The following is a 16,717-nucleotide window of genomic DNA, read 5'->3' on the forward strand; positions in this document are numbered from 1 at the left end:
ATGAGGAAGAAAATGAGAACTAATTTTGTTCCTAAAGTCCTAATGGTGCCCTCTTGCGGGCTAATTTGGTAGTCTTGGCAGTTGGGCTGAAGTTCTCAAAATGAAAGTCTCCCAAATTTGGGGCAGTTTCATGCACCCAAATTTGTTGAGGTTAGGAACGTTTTTTAGAGCTGCTGAAGATTCTTTGAATAGTCTTTCGTATTTAAACTTGCTGCGATGGATTATTTTTGTCTTCTTCCAACGAATTTTATGGTGGGTATCTAAGGCATGGTCTGCCAGCCCAGAGCGGCTGTACTGGTGAAACCGGATGTAGTCTTGGTGTTCTGAAATCCTGATATTTGTTGTTCTGCCTGTTTGGCCAAAGTAGGACAATTTGCAGCTGCAAGGGACCTGGTATACACCAGGTAGGTCTAGGGGAAGTGGTTGGTCTTTGGTAGAGCGGATAAGGGATGCCAACTTTTTATATGGTCTGTAACAGGAAGTAAGGTCATATTTTTGAGGATATTAGTTATTTTTTCAGAGGTGCCCTGGATGTAGGGGATAGTGATAGACTTGGTGTAGTCTTTATTGTGGAGGGGGGGAGGGGGGTTGTGGTTTATAGGTTTTAGTATTTTTTGGATTTTTTTGGGGTTGTAGCCATTGGCTAAGAAAGTGTTGAGGATGTGGTTTAGTTCCATAGTCAGGGCCTTGTCATCTGAGCAGATTAATTTTGCCCTGTTATATAGTGTTTTTATCACCCCATATTGTTGTGAGGGGGGGTGGTGGGATTGCTGGTGAATGTATCTGCCAGTGTGGGTGGGTTTTCTGTAAACAGAGAAAACCAAAGTTCCATCAAGCTGGCGGGTGATTAAAGTGTCTAGGAAGGGGAGGGTGTTGTTTTCCTCTTTTTCTAAGGTGAACTGGACTCTGGGATGTTGGTTGTTTAAGTGTGTTAGGAAGGAATGGAGTGTATCTGAGCCATGTGGCCAAATAGCAAACACATCATCCACATAACGAAGCCAAATAGTGGGTTTTTGTGGGGCGGAGTTTAAGGCTTTCTCTTCAAATGTCTCCATAAAGAAATTGGCCAAGGGTGGGGAAAGTGGTGAACCCATGGCTGTCCCCTCTATCTGTTTGTAGAACTTTCCTTGCCAAACGAAATAGCCTGAGTTCATTGTGAACTGAAATAGGGCTGAGATATCGGGAGGAAACTTGGCTTGGATAAGCTCAAAGGTTTCTTTGAGTGGGACATTAGTGAATAGGGAGGAGACGTCAAAACTGACCATTATGTCAGTGTGTTGGAGTGTGAGGTTTTCTATACTGGCTTTAAAGTGGGCCGAGTTTTTTATGTGTGATGGTGTGTTGCCAGTGTAGTGTGTGAGCATTTTGGCTAAATGTTTGGCTAATTTATATGTGGGGGAATCAATGCCATCCACTATGGGACGTAATGGCACATTTTGTTTATGTATTTTTGGGAGTCCATATAATCGGGGGGGGGGTCTAGAGTTATAAGGTTTAAGTTTGTTGGTGACTTCCACAGGCCAAGAAGTGACTTTCTTAAGGAGTCTGTGGATAGTTCTGATCTGAGAGTTGGTCGGATTATATTCAAATATAATCCGACCAACATTTGAACATTTGAATATAATCCGACCAACTCTCAGATCAGAACTATCCACAGACTCCTTAAGAAAGTCACTTCTTGGCCTGTGGAAGTCACCAACAAACTTAAACCTTATAACTCTAGACCCCCCCGATTATATGGACTCCCAAAAATTCCGTAAATTAATTACCAGTTATGTCTAACCAACGTATAAGTCTTACTACTAGAATTTATTAATGGCAAGCAGAGTGGGGGCCTCTAGCTACCATATAATTCATCCTCCCTTTTCACCCCTCCTTTTATTACCCTGTTTGTGAAATGAAAAAAATTTTACCTCTCTTTTGGGACCCTTCCCATTGCAAAGTTCTTCTTAAATGATTATGTTAAGGCTGCTGTTAATTTCTTGGAACATTTCCTTAAAATTTTCTGTGATATGTTATTGATTCCTATCACCCTATTAACGGTTAGTTTACTTAATTCCTCCATATGCCCTCTGCTCACTCATCACTAGATCTTCCTAGATCTTCCTCCACCTTTTCTTCCTTTCTCAAGCTCTTAGAATCACATATTCCATTGCATTATACATGTTAATTTTGATATGTTCTTATTTAGAAATAAAATAAAAAAAATACTGAGGTGGTTACTGTAATCTGAAATGTTTATGCAGTTTTATATCATAATCTGATTTTAATCTGACATAAATATATCAAACTGCTCTCTTTAGGTTTTTTCTACCTTTTTAAATAGTGGCGTAGATTTCATATTTGACACTTAGTGTAAATTAGTAAATATTATTTAACAAATAAGAAATTAATAAATATTATTTCTCTAAAATGCATGTTTATCCCCTAAGGTTTGATCATTATGTCTGTTTTGATAATATATTTTATGCAAAATTTTAATCTAGCAATTGGTAAGACACTAATCACAACATTTTGCAAACACCAGCCACTACTGTGTAAATTATTGTAATATGCATACTATATTATAAATGATGTGCATTAATTTGAAAGTTAACAGGATTTATAATTTTTCACTGCCACAACAAATGATTGAAATCTGTATGGTGAAAGAATATATTATTTAAAAGTTTGTATTAATCTTTATTTTAGCATACTATGCAAATTAAATCTAAAGAATTGTACAATATGCATGAAACTGTCAAACTTGAAGAACAGAGAGTATCTGAAATGGAAGATAGACTGCAAACTGATGCAATGGCCTTTAATGATTTCATTAAAGAGAGTGACAATTTGTCACAACAAGCCAATCAAGAGTATGTTGTTTTTGTAAAGAGATTTATTTATTTATTTATAATCCCATTCATTGCCTTTGTACTTTTAATTTAATTAAAAGCTTCTCTGCTAATTTTAATATTAAAGATATTGAAAACAGTTTTTACTTTTGATGACTTTCTCCATCATTTTAGAGAGAACTAAAAGAAGGGCAGAAGGTTAGTTGTTTGACATCCTTCCCAATATCATTAACATATAGACTGAACATCAGTGATTCAAGAACTGATCCACTGGTCACCCTAAATTTGTCAGATTCACATCCTCTATGTACCATTTTCTGATATCTGTCCATCTGTCACCCTCTTATTTAAGTCGGCAGTTTATATTATTACTATTACTATTATTACGGGCAACTCCAGGGAGTCATTAGACTCATCAAGGGAGGCCCTAAACATCATGTCAACAACAACAATTCAACATCCACACAGTATCTATCATACTTTGCCTTGAACTCATTCACAGTCATGGCACCTACAACAGACTCAGGCAGCTTATTCCACTCATTCACCACTTTCCAAGTAAAAAATCTGGCTCTAACACCCTTGCTAACCACACTCTTGCCCAGTTTCCATGGATTGCCACTAGTGCTCCCGCCACCAGTCTTGTTCTCAAATTAATCTTATAGAAACCCTTCAGTAATTTGAATGTCAATCATATCACCCCTTTTCTGCCTATCAACCAAATTCTTCAATCCACAAATCTTCAGCCTGTTCTCATAAGGTTCATTCCATAGACCTGCTATCATCTTTGTCACTCGCCTCTGGATCCTCACCACCTCCTCCCCATCAAGAAGAAACCCTGGTGCCCAGATCTGGGCACAGTAGTCAAGATGGGGTCTTATGAAGGCTCGAGACAAAGGAACAATAACTTGCTTGTCTCTGCTCGATAAAGTATTCTTCAGTAACCAAGTGATTTGATGAGCTGATTTAGCCACTTTTGCAATGTGCCCCTAAACTTCAACTCCCTATCCACCAACACTCCCAAATCCCTGACCTCGTCAATCTCCTGGAGTACAGTTCCACCAGTGTGGTATACTGCTGCTAATCTTTTCTCCAAAATGCATAACCTTACTCTTTGCCACATTAAATTGACATCCATTCTCCTTGGCCCAGTCCTCCAATCTATCCAAATCATCCTGCAAAAGTTTGACCTCATGTGCATTCACAATTGTTCTACCCAACTTTGCATCACCAGCAAACAAATGAACAATTCCTCTTAGATCCTTTCCTATATCATTAATGAACAAGTTAAATAGTAGTGGTTCAAATTAAATACTAGTTAAATAGTAGTGGTTTAAATTAAATACTAGTTAAATAGTAGTGGTTCAAATTAAATACTAGGTTCAAATTAAATCAGCCTGTGACTAGTGGTGTGCTGCAGAACCTGCGGCACACCACTAGTCACAGGCCATCTTTTGGACTCTACTCCTGAATAAACTACTCTCTGATATCTCTCTATCAACCACCCTTCTATCCATCCCACCAAACCTATATCCATCCCCATATGCTGCAGTTTACTGATTAGAATTCCATCTGGTATCCTGTCAAAGGCCTTAGCAAGCTCCAGCAATATCACTGTAAACCCATTACCCTTATCCAGTTCAGCCGTCACTGTGTTATAAAATGTGAGCAAGTTACTGAGGCATGATCTACCCTTCACAAAACTATGCTGTCCCCCAACAGTATCCCATTTTCATCTATCCATTCCTGTATTTTTCTCTTGACTACTTTCTCCAAAACCTTGACAACGACTCTTGATATGCTGATCAGTCGGTAATTTGCAACAACAGTCTTGGAACCTCCTTTATGCAGTGAAACTATTTTCCACTCTTTCCACCCCCTCAGGACTAACCCAGACCCGAGACTCAAATTATACAAAATGGTCGAGGGCACTGACAATTCTTTAGCCGCTTCACGTAAGACCTGAGCTGGTATACCATCCAATCCCACAGATGTATTCACATTTTGTAATATACGTGGGCTGTTCAATAAGTAATAAGACTAATTTTACACTGTAGGGAAACCACTCATCATAATATTAATTTCTGTGGAATAAAGAAATGTTGCTGTCTGTATTAACAAAAGAGGTTGATAGATGGCATATATGGGCTGATGTGCCAGAGCGCACATGACTAAATGCAAGCTCGTTTCGGTGCGCCTACGAGGCGTGACGAGTCTTCGAAATGGAACCGTCCTTGAAACAGCGTTATGCGATTAAATTTTGTGTGCATTTGCAAAAATCGGCATCGGACACTTTTAACATAATACGCAAAGCTTTCCACGATGAAGCAATGTCGAGGGCAAGTGTTTTTCGCTGGCATAAAACTTTTAAGGAAGGAAGGCAAAATGTGCCTTCACTGAGACAATGATCAACACAGCAGCGATTATCATCAAGCACATCATAAGGAAGCATCCATTGCTGAAGAATGGCTTCTTATTGCACCACGATAATGCAAGGTCACATATTGCTGATTGTGTAGTGGACGTTTTGCCGAACAACAACACAGATATCCTACTACACCCACCATACACTCCTGATCTCGCACTGTGCAATTTCTGGCTGTTTCTTCAGCTCAAGAAACCACAAAGAGGCCGCCATTTTGAAAGCAACAAAGCATGTGTAAAAGCTGTGGAGGCAGATTTGAAAGAACTCTCAAAAAACAGACTTTCACATGTGTTTAAGAAGTGGACGCAATGTTGGGACAAATGAATCGTGCCTCACAGTAGTTACTTTGAAAAAGACCATGTAAATGATGATGAGTAAAAGTAATCTGTTTTCTGTATAAATATAGTCTTATTACTTATTGAATAGCCTACGTACTATTCACCTCCATTTCATTCACCTCAGTTTCTGTATAAGCTATTGGTTCCTTCATTCTTGCAATATCACCACCTGGATGATATACTCTTGCGAAATGCTGGCTCAGTAATTCCACTATATCAACTTATTCAGTTACCTCCCTACCATCGGCATTCCAGCATATAAAAAAAAAAACTGTTTGGGATTCTCTTTAGCTTGCATGGCTAATTTCCTTACATAATCTACTTTTGCTTTTCTTACCACACTCGTTACCCTTCTGGCCTGTGCTTTATACTGTTCGTGGGCCTGCAGGTCACCTTTCTCCTTAATTTCCCTCCACAGTTGTTTCTTTTTTTGCAGCTCAAGCTTAATGGTATTATTCATCCATTTAACACCTACTTGATTTACTATCTGGACTCTAGGTATACAGTCAGCCATTACATCCTTCAAACGCTCCTTTACCACTTCCCATGCACTATCAACCTCCTGCCCTTTCAGTTTTACATGCCATAGCACTGAACCAAGCAATCTCCTAAGCTTATCATACTTACCAGCCCAGTAATTCCACATGTACCCTGTCTTAATTGAAAATTCCATGCATTTAGCCATCTTCCAGATCAAGACCTTATGATCACTCTCACCAATTGGTGGCAACGTGGTCATATTCAATACAATCAAATTCTCAGATGCAATTACTAGGTCAAGCACTCTCGAACCCCTAGTATATTCCATTACATGCTGTCTCAGGTAGTTATCCCTTAATAACTGCATAAAATCCAATTCCTTCCTCCCATGTGTCCTCTCCTCCTTCCAATCAATGTTACCATATTTGAAATCCCCCATAATAATTACCTTCCTTCCACTCATTGCATCTATTTGCTTTTGCATACTATCTCCACCATCTATTCCATCACCTGGTCTATAGAAGCACCCAACTGTATATTTTTTTCTGCTAGTCTCAATCTCACACCAAATAGCCTCAAATGTGCTCTTTTCACTACCCTGCAGTTTTCAACTTCTATTCTCCCTGGCTGCAGTTCATAAGCTATCAGCAATAATACTCTTCCCCCCCATTTTTTTCTCTCTCCCTCCTGAACATACTATACACTTCACATTCTGTCTCACTAGCTATATCATCTTCTGTCAGCCATGTCTCACTAATGCCAATAACCTGTTGCCAGGAAGAGCCAACCAAGGCCAAAAATTCTTCCTTCTTGTTCCTAATACTCAATGCATTAGTATACATGAAGTGCTGAAGCCCGTTAGTCTCACCCCTATCTTGATGCCTTATACTAACTATCCCATTCTGATTTGTTGTCCTTCATACTAGCTCGGGCATATCATACACATTCTTACACTCAACTGCCTCACTGATGTCTGCATATCCACCACCCCCCCAGCTCTAGTTTCCCTGATTCTGCACATCCACTTTCACTTCATTCAGCAACACTTTCTCCAATCTCCACACATCAAATCCATTCAGATGCAAACTATCCATCTAGTATAAGTCCTTTTGCCCATCAAACTCACTGCATATGTCCACAAACTCCACACCACTCCTCCTGCATAACTTGCGCATAGAGTCATTTGCAATTATGGCCCTCCTTCTCAACTCTTCTCTGTCATACCATGGCAACAGACTCACCATCTTAACTCTCTCACCCTTTTCTTTTGCTACCTCTAGTAATTCCTTCAAGTCCTCTCTCATAGCAAATTTTTCATATTTTAAATCATTCTTTCCTGCCACTACTATCATTTCTTTCGACCTCTGCTTTTGTGCTCTAATAGCCATATTCTTATATTCTAGAGCTCTAATCTTATATTCTAATCACATATCCTCTAATTTATGCAGTGGCCTTTCATGTGATATCTTTTCAAATGCTTCAGCAAAGTCCAGCAATATCATAGTGTATTTATTCCTTTTATCCAACACAGCTATAATATTATTATAAAATATGAGCAAATTACTCTGATATGACTTCCCATTAGTAAGCCCATGGAGTTGTTTTGCAGAGTATTGCTTGTCCGTTATCCATTTCTGAATTTGAGATCTATCATATCCTTAGAGTGGTGGTGAAGATTTCAGAAAAGTTGGCAAGAACTCAAATTAAATAGGCATTAGTTTTTACACCCTTGTACAAGGGCTATCAGATTTAACTTGGGATCGTTACTAAAGTTTAGTAAAGATCCCATCACCTCCCTGTGGGATCTTTACTAAACTGAAACTCAAATTATACAACCAAATCAGTTCAGCCTTACCAGTTCTACTGAACATCCCTTTAACATGTGTACTAATATCCTATCTATTCCTACTGCCAAATTCTTATTCAGGTTATGCAATAGCCATATAACCTAGAACTTCTTTCTGATGCACCTCTGTTATCTTCATCATCTTCATCCAACGTAGTGATAGCACTGTGTAACATATTGCATCCAACAGGTTGATAGAACTTAGTCTATCAACCTGTTGGATTGCATCTACTTCTGACAGAAACCCGCCATTTGCATTCTGAAGAATTATTTTTCCACATTCATTCTTTCTTTAACTTGTAGCATAATGATCAAATCCTTTTGGTTATCTTCTATCTTTATAATCATCAAACTGTTTGTAAACAATGGAATAGCAAAAAAAAAAAATCATCAAAATGCTCCAGAATTACATCTAAAAAATAAGTTGATTATAATAAGGTGCACCTATTCCATACTTCAAAGGATTAACACAAATGCAACCTTAAACCTTCAAATTTCTTACAAAATCATCTCCTTCAAGGATTACCTCCCCCCTTAAATATCTCATCATCATCATCATCACGAACCATGGACACACTGCCCGTTGGTGTTTGATGCCTCCTTCACTATCTTCTTCCACCTTTCTTTGTCTGCACAGTGTCGCAGTTTCTGTACATCCATTCCACACCAATCCTTTATGTCATCTATCCATTTGCTGTATAGTCTACCTCTTCTGTTTATACCATCCACAATACCAAACATGAATGTCTTTATCTTCTGGTCTTCACTCATTCTGCAGATGTGTGAAATAATTGCAGCTTCCATTTTAGAAATTATGGACTTAGTCTATCAAATCCCTTCAACATTTCGACCTTCATATTAAAGTAGCAATGTCGGAAAATTAAAATAGTTATTTATAACACGGTTGTAAAGGCCATAATTTCTAAAATGAATGCTTCACCGTGCAACACTAAAAGAAAGAATTGCAGCTTCCATTTTATAATCTTCTGCATTAGATTCTCCATTGTTGTATCTTCTAATAGAGCTCTTCATTTGTAATTTTCTGAACCCATCCTATTCTTAGAATCTTCCTGTAACAAGTTCTTTCAAATGCCAAAATTCTTTTTCTTGATTCCTTTTTTATTACCCATGTTTCAAATCCATACAGTACACCGCTAAAGATGCATGTTTCCATCACTCTTAGTTTTGTTTGCAGGCTAATCACTTTACTTTTCCAGATGTTATCTGTGGCCTTCAGATTTGTTCTTCCCTTTGCAATCCTGATCTTTATTTCTTTTTTACAGTCCAAATCATATGTCATTTTACTTCTGAAGTATATAAACTGTTCTACATTTTCTATATCAATTCTGGCCACTTGTATCTTTTGTTTCATGTTCTTCTCACTAAATACCATTGTCCTTGTTTTTTCAAAGTTCATAAGTCCAAATCTCTTCCCTTCCTCATTTAACAGTTTCAGTGTTTTTTGTAGTTCTCTTTTGTTTTCTTCAATAATAATAATGTTCTATAATAATAATAATCATATTCAAGTTAAGGGGATAATAAATCCCTCATTATTTTAAAGCCGGATATGAAACTCGGAGATCGAAATCTAAGAGTTTCATGCTGAAGAACTATCAGTGAGCCCAAGCGTAAATCAACACCTGGGTGGTACAACACTAAGGCAACGCGTGTCAAAGGTGGAGCAAGCTCCATCATTATCCTTAATATTTTCTCATAATGCAAAACGCAACTCCTAGGAGATGTTACTGTTTTACATTATGAGGAGAGGTCACTACCCAGATCGGTTTCGACCTTTGTTGAGGTCTCATCAGTGAGTAGGTAGACCTGGAATACCAAGGTTTAAGTGAACCGAACTTACATGTACTCCTACTAACGAATTGCCAGACCGGTGTACCCATATATTATTACTACGATTAAGAGTCAAAAGGCTTTTTTTTTTTTTTTCCCCGGCGGCATAAATTAAGTTAAGGGGATAATAAATCCCTCATTATTTTAAAGCTGGATATGAAACTCGGAGATCGAAATCTATCAAAATATAAGAGTTTCATGCCGAAGAACTATCGGTGAATCGGTGTTGACCTTATTGAGCAGTGAGTCCACTGCTCAATAAGGTCAACACCTAGGTGGTGCAAGACTAGGGCTGTTTTACATTATGAGAGGTTTTACTGGATTTTACTAGGTTTCACATTATGAGAAAATATTAAGGATAGTGATGGAGCTTGCTCCACCTTTGACACGAGTTGCCCTAGTGTTGTACCACCCAGGTGTTGACTTATGCTTGGACTCGCCGATAGTTCTTCGGCATGAAACTCTTAGATTTCGATCTAAAAGTTTCGTATCTGGCTTTAAAATAATGAGGGATTTATTATCTCCTTAACTTAATTTATGCCGTCGGAAAAAAAAAAAAAAGATAGCCTATTGGCTCTTTATCGTAATAATCATATTCAATATGAATTCAATATTCATTGAATTGAATTGAATTGAATTGAATTCATCAATATCAATAATCAATTCAATAATAATAATAATGTATAAAAACAGTGTCATCTGCAAATCTCAGGTTGTTAATTCTCATCCCGTGTACCAATATTCCTTTTGCATCTTCCTTCATTTTGTCCATTGCTCTTTCTAAATGTGTGCTGAAAATGCTTGGTGATATTGAATCCCCCTGTCTAGTACCTGTGTTTATTCTAAACCATTTTCACAAATCTTCACTATTCTAACTGCCGCCATTGCATTCTTATAAACATCTTTTAATCATCATCATCGTCATCATCAAATTCCTGCCATGTACCCTGAAGGGGATGTACAGAATATGATAGTATTACATGAAAAAAAATTACATCATTACTAACTTCCTATCTACAATTTTCCTCCAAATCAGTCTGTTACTTGTCAAGACTCTAACATTATCAGATCTTATATTTCTATTGTCTAAGGCACTTTGTACCGTATAAAACCACCTATATCTTGGTCTTCCTCTGGGTCATTTTGCTGCCAACCTGGCAGAGAACACTTGTTTTGGTAATCTTTCTTCGCCCATTCTGTTTAAGTGACCATACCACCTGAGATTAGCACTGCTAACGCATTCCTGGATGCTGACAATGTCAAGTTCTTTCCTAATATCCTCGTTTTTAATATGATATTGCCATTGATGCCATCTGTTCACGCCTATAATCTTTCTCAGGACTCTCATATATGCGGTCTCTAGTCTTTGGTCATGTGTTTTACTTCTGACACAGCTCTCAGATCCATAAGTTAAAACTGGTGTGAACACTGTCTTGTATATAGCTAATTTAGTGTTCTGACTAATTTCTCTTTTATTCCATATGAATTTATTCAATTGACTTCCCACTGTACCAGCTTTACTGATTCTGTTGTCTATTTCTATATTTAATTTACCATCTTCAGTAAAAATCGTGTCTAAGTAGCTGAAATGTTTTACTTGTTCCACAGGTTCTCCATTCACAACACAGTTGACATTTTCAATGATTCTGTGTATTTTCATTGTCTTTGTCTTTTTATTGCTGACCTTCATACCTTATCTATTACAACAGCTATTCAATTTAGTCAGAGAATCTTGCAGACTTGTAGCAGATTTATTGATAAGTATAACATCATCTGCATAAAGCAAAGAGCTGACATTAACATCTCCAATTTTGATATCATGTTTAATACCACTTTCCTTCATAATGTGATCCATATAGATAATGAATAACAGAGGGGATAATGTACATCCTTGTCTGAGACCATATTTAACATTAAACCACCTTCCTGTACTTCCTTCAATTCTAACTGCTGACTTACAACTCAAATAAAGACTAAGTATTGCTTGATATAATGCCCCATTGACACCATATAACTGTAGCGTATTGAATAGCTTCTCTCTTGGCACCTTGTCAAATGCCTTTTTCAAATCGACAAAACTGAAATACAGATCTCTGTTATATTCCCATGCTTTCTCGACTATTTGTCATAAAGTGAAGATCTGATCCTGACAGCCTCTATTTGTCTTGAATCCAGCTTGTTCTTCACCAAGCTTTTCTTCCACAATTCTTCTCGACCGTTTCTCAAGTATACTTGCATAGATCTTGCCAGGAACACTCAGTAGGGAAATACCTCTGTAATTCTCACATTCAGTTTTATTTCCCTTTTTATATATGGGTACTATGAGAGCTCTACTCCAATCATCGGGAATTCGTCTCTCTGTCCAGGCTTTCTGAACTATGCAGTGCAGCCACTGTAAGATTCTTATGCCACCATACTTCAGCATTTCTGGTCGAATATCATCTACTCCTGCTGCCTTTCCACATTTCAAGCCTTTGATGGCTTTTCTTCTACTTCAAGTATGGATATTTATTCCTGACTGCATGCCTGGTCAGTGTTTTTTAACATTGTGCTGTCATCACTGCTTGTTTCATTTAGCAGTTTTTCAAAGTAATTACTCCATACTTCAAGGATATCTTTTTCTCCTGTTTTCATGTCACCTTTATGATCTCTAACTCCTTTTACAGCATTCTTTCCTCCATTCTTAAGCTTCTTCAACAACATCCAAAATATTTTGCCACCTTCTTGATATTTATTTTCTATATTCTTGCCAAAGTCCTCCCATGACTTTTTTTTACCTAGTTTTACATGGTGTTTAGCATTCTTGCATTTGTCTCTGTATTCTCTAAGAGCACAAGCTGACTTATTTGCCAGGAACTTTTGATATGCTTTCTTCTTTTCCTTCACTGCCTCTTTAACTTCCTGTGTCCACCAGGGAGTTCCAATTTTTTTATCCTTGCAGACAACCACACCACATGCCTCCCTGCAGAATCAATCGATGTTTTCTTCAGAGTTTGCCATTGAATCTCCAAGGTTTGATTCCTGTTCTCAAACTCTTTCATTTTTTCTTCAATAATCTTTGTGTATTTTAATCTACAGTTCACATCCGAGAGCTGCTCAACTTTTATTCGCTTTAAAACTTTCTTACATGTTATTCTTTTCAATATGAAATTCTGTTTTATCCTGCTCAATACTAAATAGTGGTCACTTCCAATTTCAAATCCTCTGTACACTCTGGTGTCCTGCACCAGGGAGAAAACATCACTATCAAAAATAACATAGTCAATGAGACTTTTCTTATTCCTAGCCTCTTCTCTCCATATGAATTTGTGCACATTTTTATGTTGGGATATGGTGTTAGTAATAACCAGTCCATGTCCTGAGCAGAAATCCAACAGATATTTGCCATTATTATTAGCTTTGCTCTTTTCTCCAAATTTTCCCAAAATATTTTTGTATGTCTCACAATCATTTCCTACTCTGCTATTCAGATCCCCAACAAGGACCAACTTTTCCTTTTTCATTGTGTCAGTTGCTTTTTCTAAAGCCTCAAAAAATTCCACCACTTCTACCTTAGTAGAACCTTCTGTGGGACCATAGGCACAAATAAGTCTCATTGTCCAGTTCCCTATTCTCATATTTGTCCATTTTACTCTACTTGAGACTGACTGCCATTCAAGAAGATTAGCCTCGTATTTTGTGTTGAATACTATGGCTACTCCTTCTTTTATTTGATTGTAATTTCCTGAATATAACATTTTGTATTTATTGCTCAGAAAGATCTCACCGGTTTTTGTCTTTTTTGTTTCAGTCACCCCTATTATGTCGATCTGGTACTTATCTAATTCTCAACTAGCTCCATTTCTTTGCCATTCAGGCTTCTTATGTTGATAGTACCGATCTTTAACTCTGGTGATGTTGAGTTGGGGTTTGTTTTCAGATTTGTTCCAGTAACTGACTTTTTGCTGTTCACCCTGGTTCCCTGGTGAAAACAATGGGGGCCTTGTTTAACTGGGCGACGCCCCAGCCGGCATGAAATTTTGTCATGTCGTACTATAATTTTTTATTTTGGTTTAACCAATAAGAATACAATTTGGTCGGCTAAATCCCAAATTGCCAGCCCATCCTCGTTCATTCAGTATCCAAGTAGATACCCAACAGGGTGCATGGCTATTAATTTTCTGTCAGTTCCATAGGATTCTAGCACTGCTAATGTCACTTTCTGGTTGATGCTGTCAAATGCATTCTGAAAATCAACAAAGGAATTATATATGTTTGTTTTTTCTCCTAGCTTTCTCTAATATTAACCACAGAGAAATCTGTTGAATTGTACTTCTATTTCCTGTATCTCGCTTGCTCGTCTGCAAGGTTTGCTTCCAGTTGTGTTCTCAATCCTTTTGTCAATATCATCATCACCTTACCAAGGTGACTTGTCAAAGCAATTATTCTATAATTTTTACATTTAAGCTTATTTCGTTTCTTATATAATGTCACTAATATTGATTTCAGCCACTCCTCTGGCATTTTCCCTTCCTTCCATAACATATTACATAGTTGATGCATTTCTGTAACCATACTTTTGCCACCATATTTAATCATTTCTCCAGTGATGTTATCATTACCACGACTCTTGTTGTGTTTTAGCTGTCAAATTACTTTTTCTACATATCCTCTTAAAATGTCCATATCGTACTCATTACTTGGCGGTGATATCTGCTTTAATTCTTCAATCAGTTTCCCAACTCCATTTAAATCTAGTTTTCTTCATATAGCTCACTACAGTATCTTGTCCACCACTGTAGAATTTTATCTTTATTCATCAATACTTTGCCTTTTTCATCTTTAATTGTGATTTGTTTTAGTTGCCACCTTCTATTAATGGTTCTAATAATTTTATACACCTTCCTAGTTTTTTGCTCTCCATAGTGCTGTTCTATATAACTGCATTGAGCTTCTAACCATTTCATCTTATCCAGTGGCGGCCAGTGAAAATTTTAAGCAGGGGTGCTGCATATACAAAAAAAAAAAAAAAAAAAAAAAAAAAAAAAAAAAAAAAACACTTTTTTTTTCCTAATCGGTAATGAATTTATTAACAAATAAATTTATATATTAAAAATTGTGTTATTAAAAATATTTCATCCTCACCACAAACAAACACCAATAATAAAAGTTTCGTATCAATAGGATCGCTGTGCATTTGTTTCGTTTAACAATAATTGAAAAAATATAATTATTTTAATATTTTCAACAGTGACACTCATCATAATTCAGCCTTGTATCTATAATAAATAAATAATTATATGTTATTTTAACAAAATAAAATAAGATTTACAAAAAATAGTTCAGCAGGCACACACGCCAATAATAAACGTTTCATATCTCACAGAAATAACGAGCGCAGGCATAAGATACACTGCCCAAGCGGTAGTGTATCCAATTATTATTATTATTATTATTACTACCCCCAAGCCCTCATGGAGTCAAAGACTCATCTGGGAGTTCCTTTTATCATACCGAGCCTTAAACACACTCAAACTCATTGTAGACACCACGCTCTCAGGCAAGGCATTCCAGTCATACACAACTCTGCACGCAAAAAACCTGCTTCTCACTCCCCTACTCACACCCTCTTTAAACAGTTTCCAGGGATGACCTCTAGTTCTCCCCTGATCTCCCGCTATTCTCTGTAGAACTTCTCCACCACTGATCTTATAACAACCCCTTACCAACTTGTAGGTCTCTATCATATCTCCCCTCTTCCTCCTCTCCACCAGACTCTGCAAATTACATCTTCTCAATCTCTCCTCATACTCAACATTCCAGAGGACAGAAACTACCTTAGTCAGTCGCCTTTGGACCCTTTCCAACATCTCTTCATCCTTCTGAAAACCTGGTGAACAAATCTGGGCACAATAGTCCATGTGTGGTCTAATCAAAGCCTTATATAATGTAACAAGAATCTCCCTACTTCTACAAGTCAGTGTCCTCCACATCATTCCCAGAAGCTTTGTGTTGTCTTCACAATTTTGGCAATGTGTCCCCTAAATTTTAGATCCTTATCCACTATCACCCCCAGATCTCTTATTTCCTCTACCTCCATCAATATGTTCTCACCAAGCATAAATTCTGCATCCCATCTTTGTTTTCCAAGTTTTAAAACCTTACATTTTGCAACATTGAACTCACATCCCCATTTCCGAGCCCAATCACTTAATTTATTCAAGTCTTCTTGCAAGGCCACAACATCTTCACTACTCTTTATGGTTCTTCCCAACTTTGCATCATCTGCAAACAACTGAATATCTCAATCCAAATCTTCGCTAATATCATTAATACATAAGTTAAATAGTAATCGCCCTAAAACAGACACCTGAGGCACTCCACTAGTAACTTTCCTTTTCCTGGATATCGCACCCCCATACACAACTTGTTGATACCTATCAGATAGCCAGTCTCCAATCCAATGCACTAATCTAATATCCAACCCCATCTGCTGTAGTTTGACTGTCAACTTATCATGAGGTACTCTATCAAAAGCTTTTGTGAAATCCAAGTATATTACTGTGTATCCTTCTCCTCTGTCCAAGGAAGCAGTCACTTTATTGTAATAAGTAAGTAGATTACTAAAACATGACCTCCCTTTAGCAAATCCATGCTGTCCATCGAAGATTATACCATTGTTGTCTACCCAACTCTGGATCCTAGTTCTCACAAGTTTCTCCAACAACTTAACCACAACATCTGACACAGATATAGGCATATAGTTTGATGCTTGAGTTCAATCACCTCCTTTATGAAGTGGTACAATCTTGCCCTCCTTTCACAGTCATCTCTCTGGTGTCATCTCTCTGGCCATTCCTTCAGAATACACGGTGATATATTATCCAGTCCCACAGCCTTATTTACATCTAGTTTACTCAACTCCCCAAACACCTCTTGCTCACTTACAGTCAGTCTCTCCTCCCCA

General features: G+C 37.5%; 1 protein-coding gene across 1 annotated transcript in view; it reads left to right on the plus strand.

The window, feature by feature from the left end:
* Window positions 1-16,717, plus strand: part of LOC150098025 (cilia- and flagella-associated protein 100-like) — a 205,421-nt gene that overhangs the window by 55,507 nt on the left and 133,197 nt on the right. The window contains exon 4 of the mRNA XM_090406657.1: window positions 2,692-2,855. Coding sequence (XP_090262783.1) covers window positions 2,692-2,855 — 164 coding nt within the window. The remainder of the gene's footprint in view (window positions 1-2,691; window positions 2,856-16,717) is intronic.

The sequence above is a fragment of the Typopeltis vanoorti genome, chromosome 16, assembly GCF_054136105.1.
Source record: "Typopeltis vanoorti isolate ZY-2024b chromosome 16, IOZ_Tvanoo_1.0, whole genome shotgun sequence".
Taxonomy (NCBI): domain Eukaryota; kingdom Metazoa; phylum Arthropoda; class Arachnida; order Uropygi; family Thelyphonidae; genus Typopeltis; species Typopeltis vanoorti.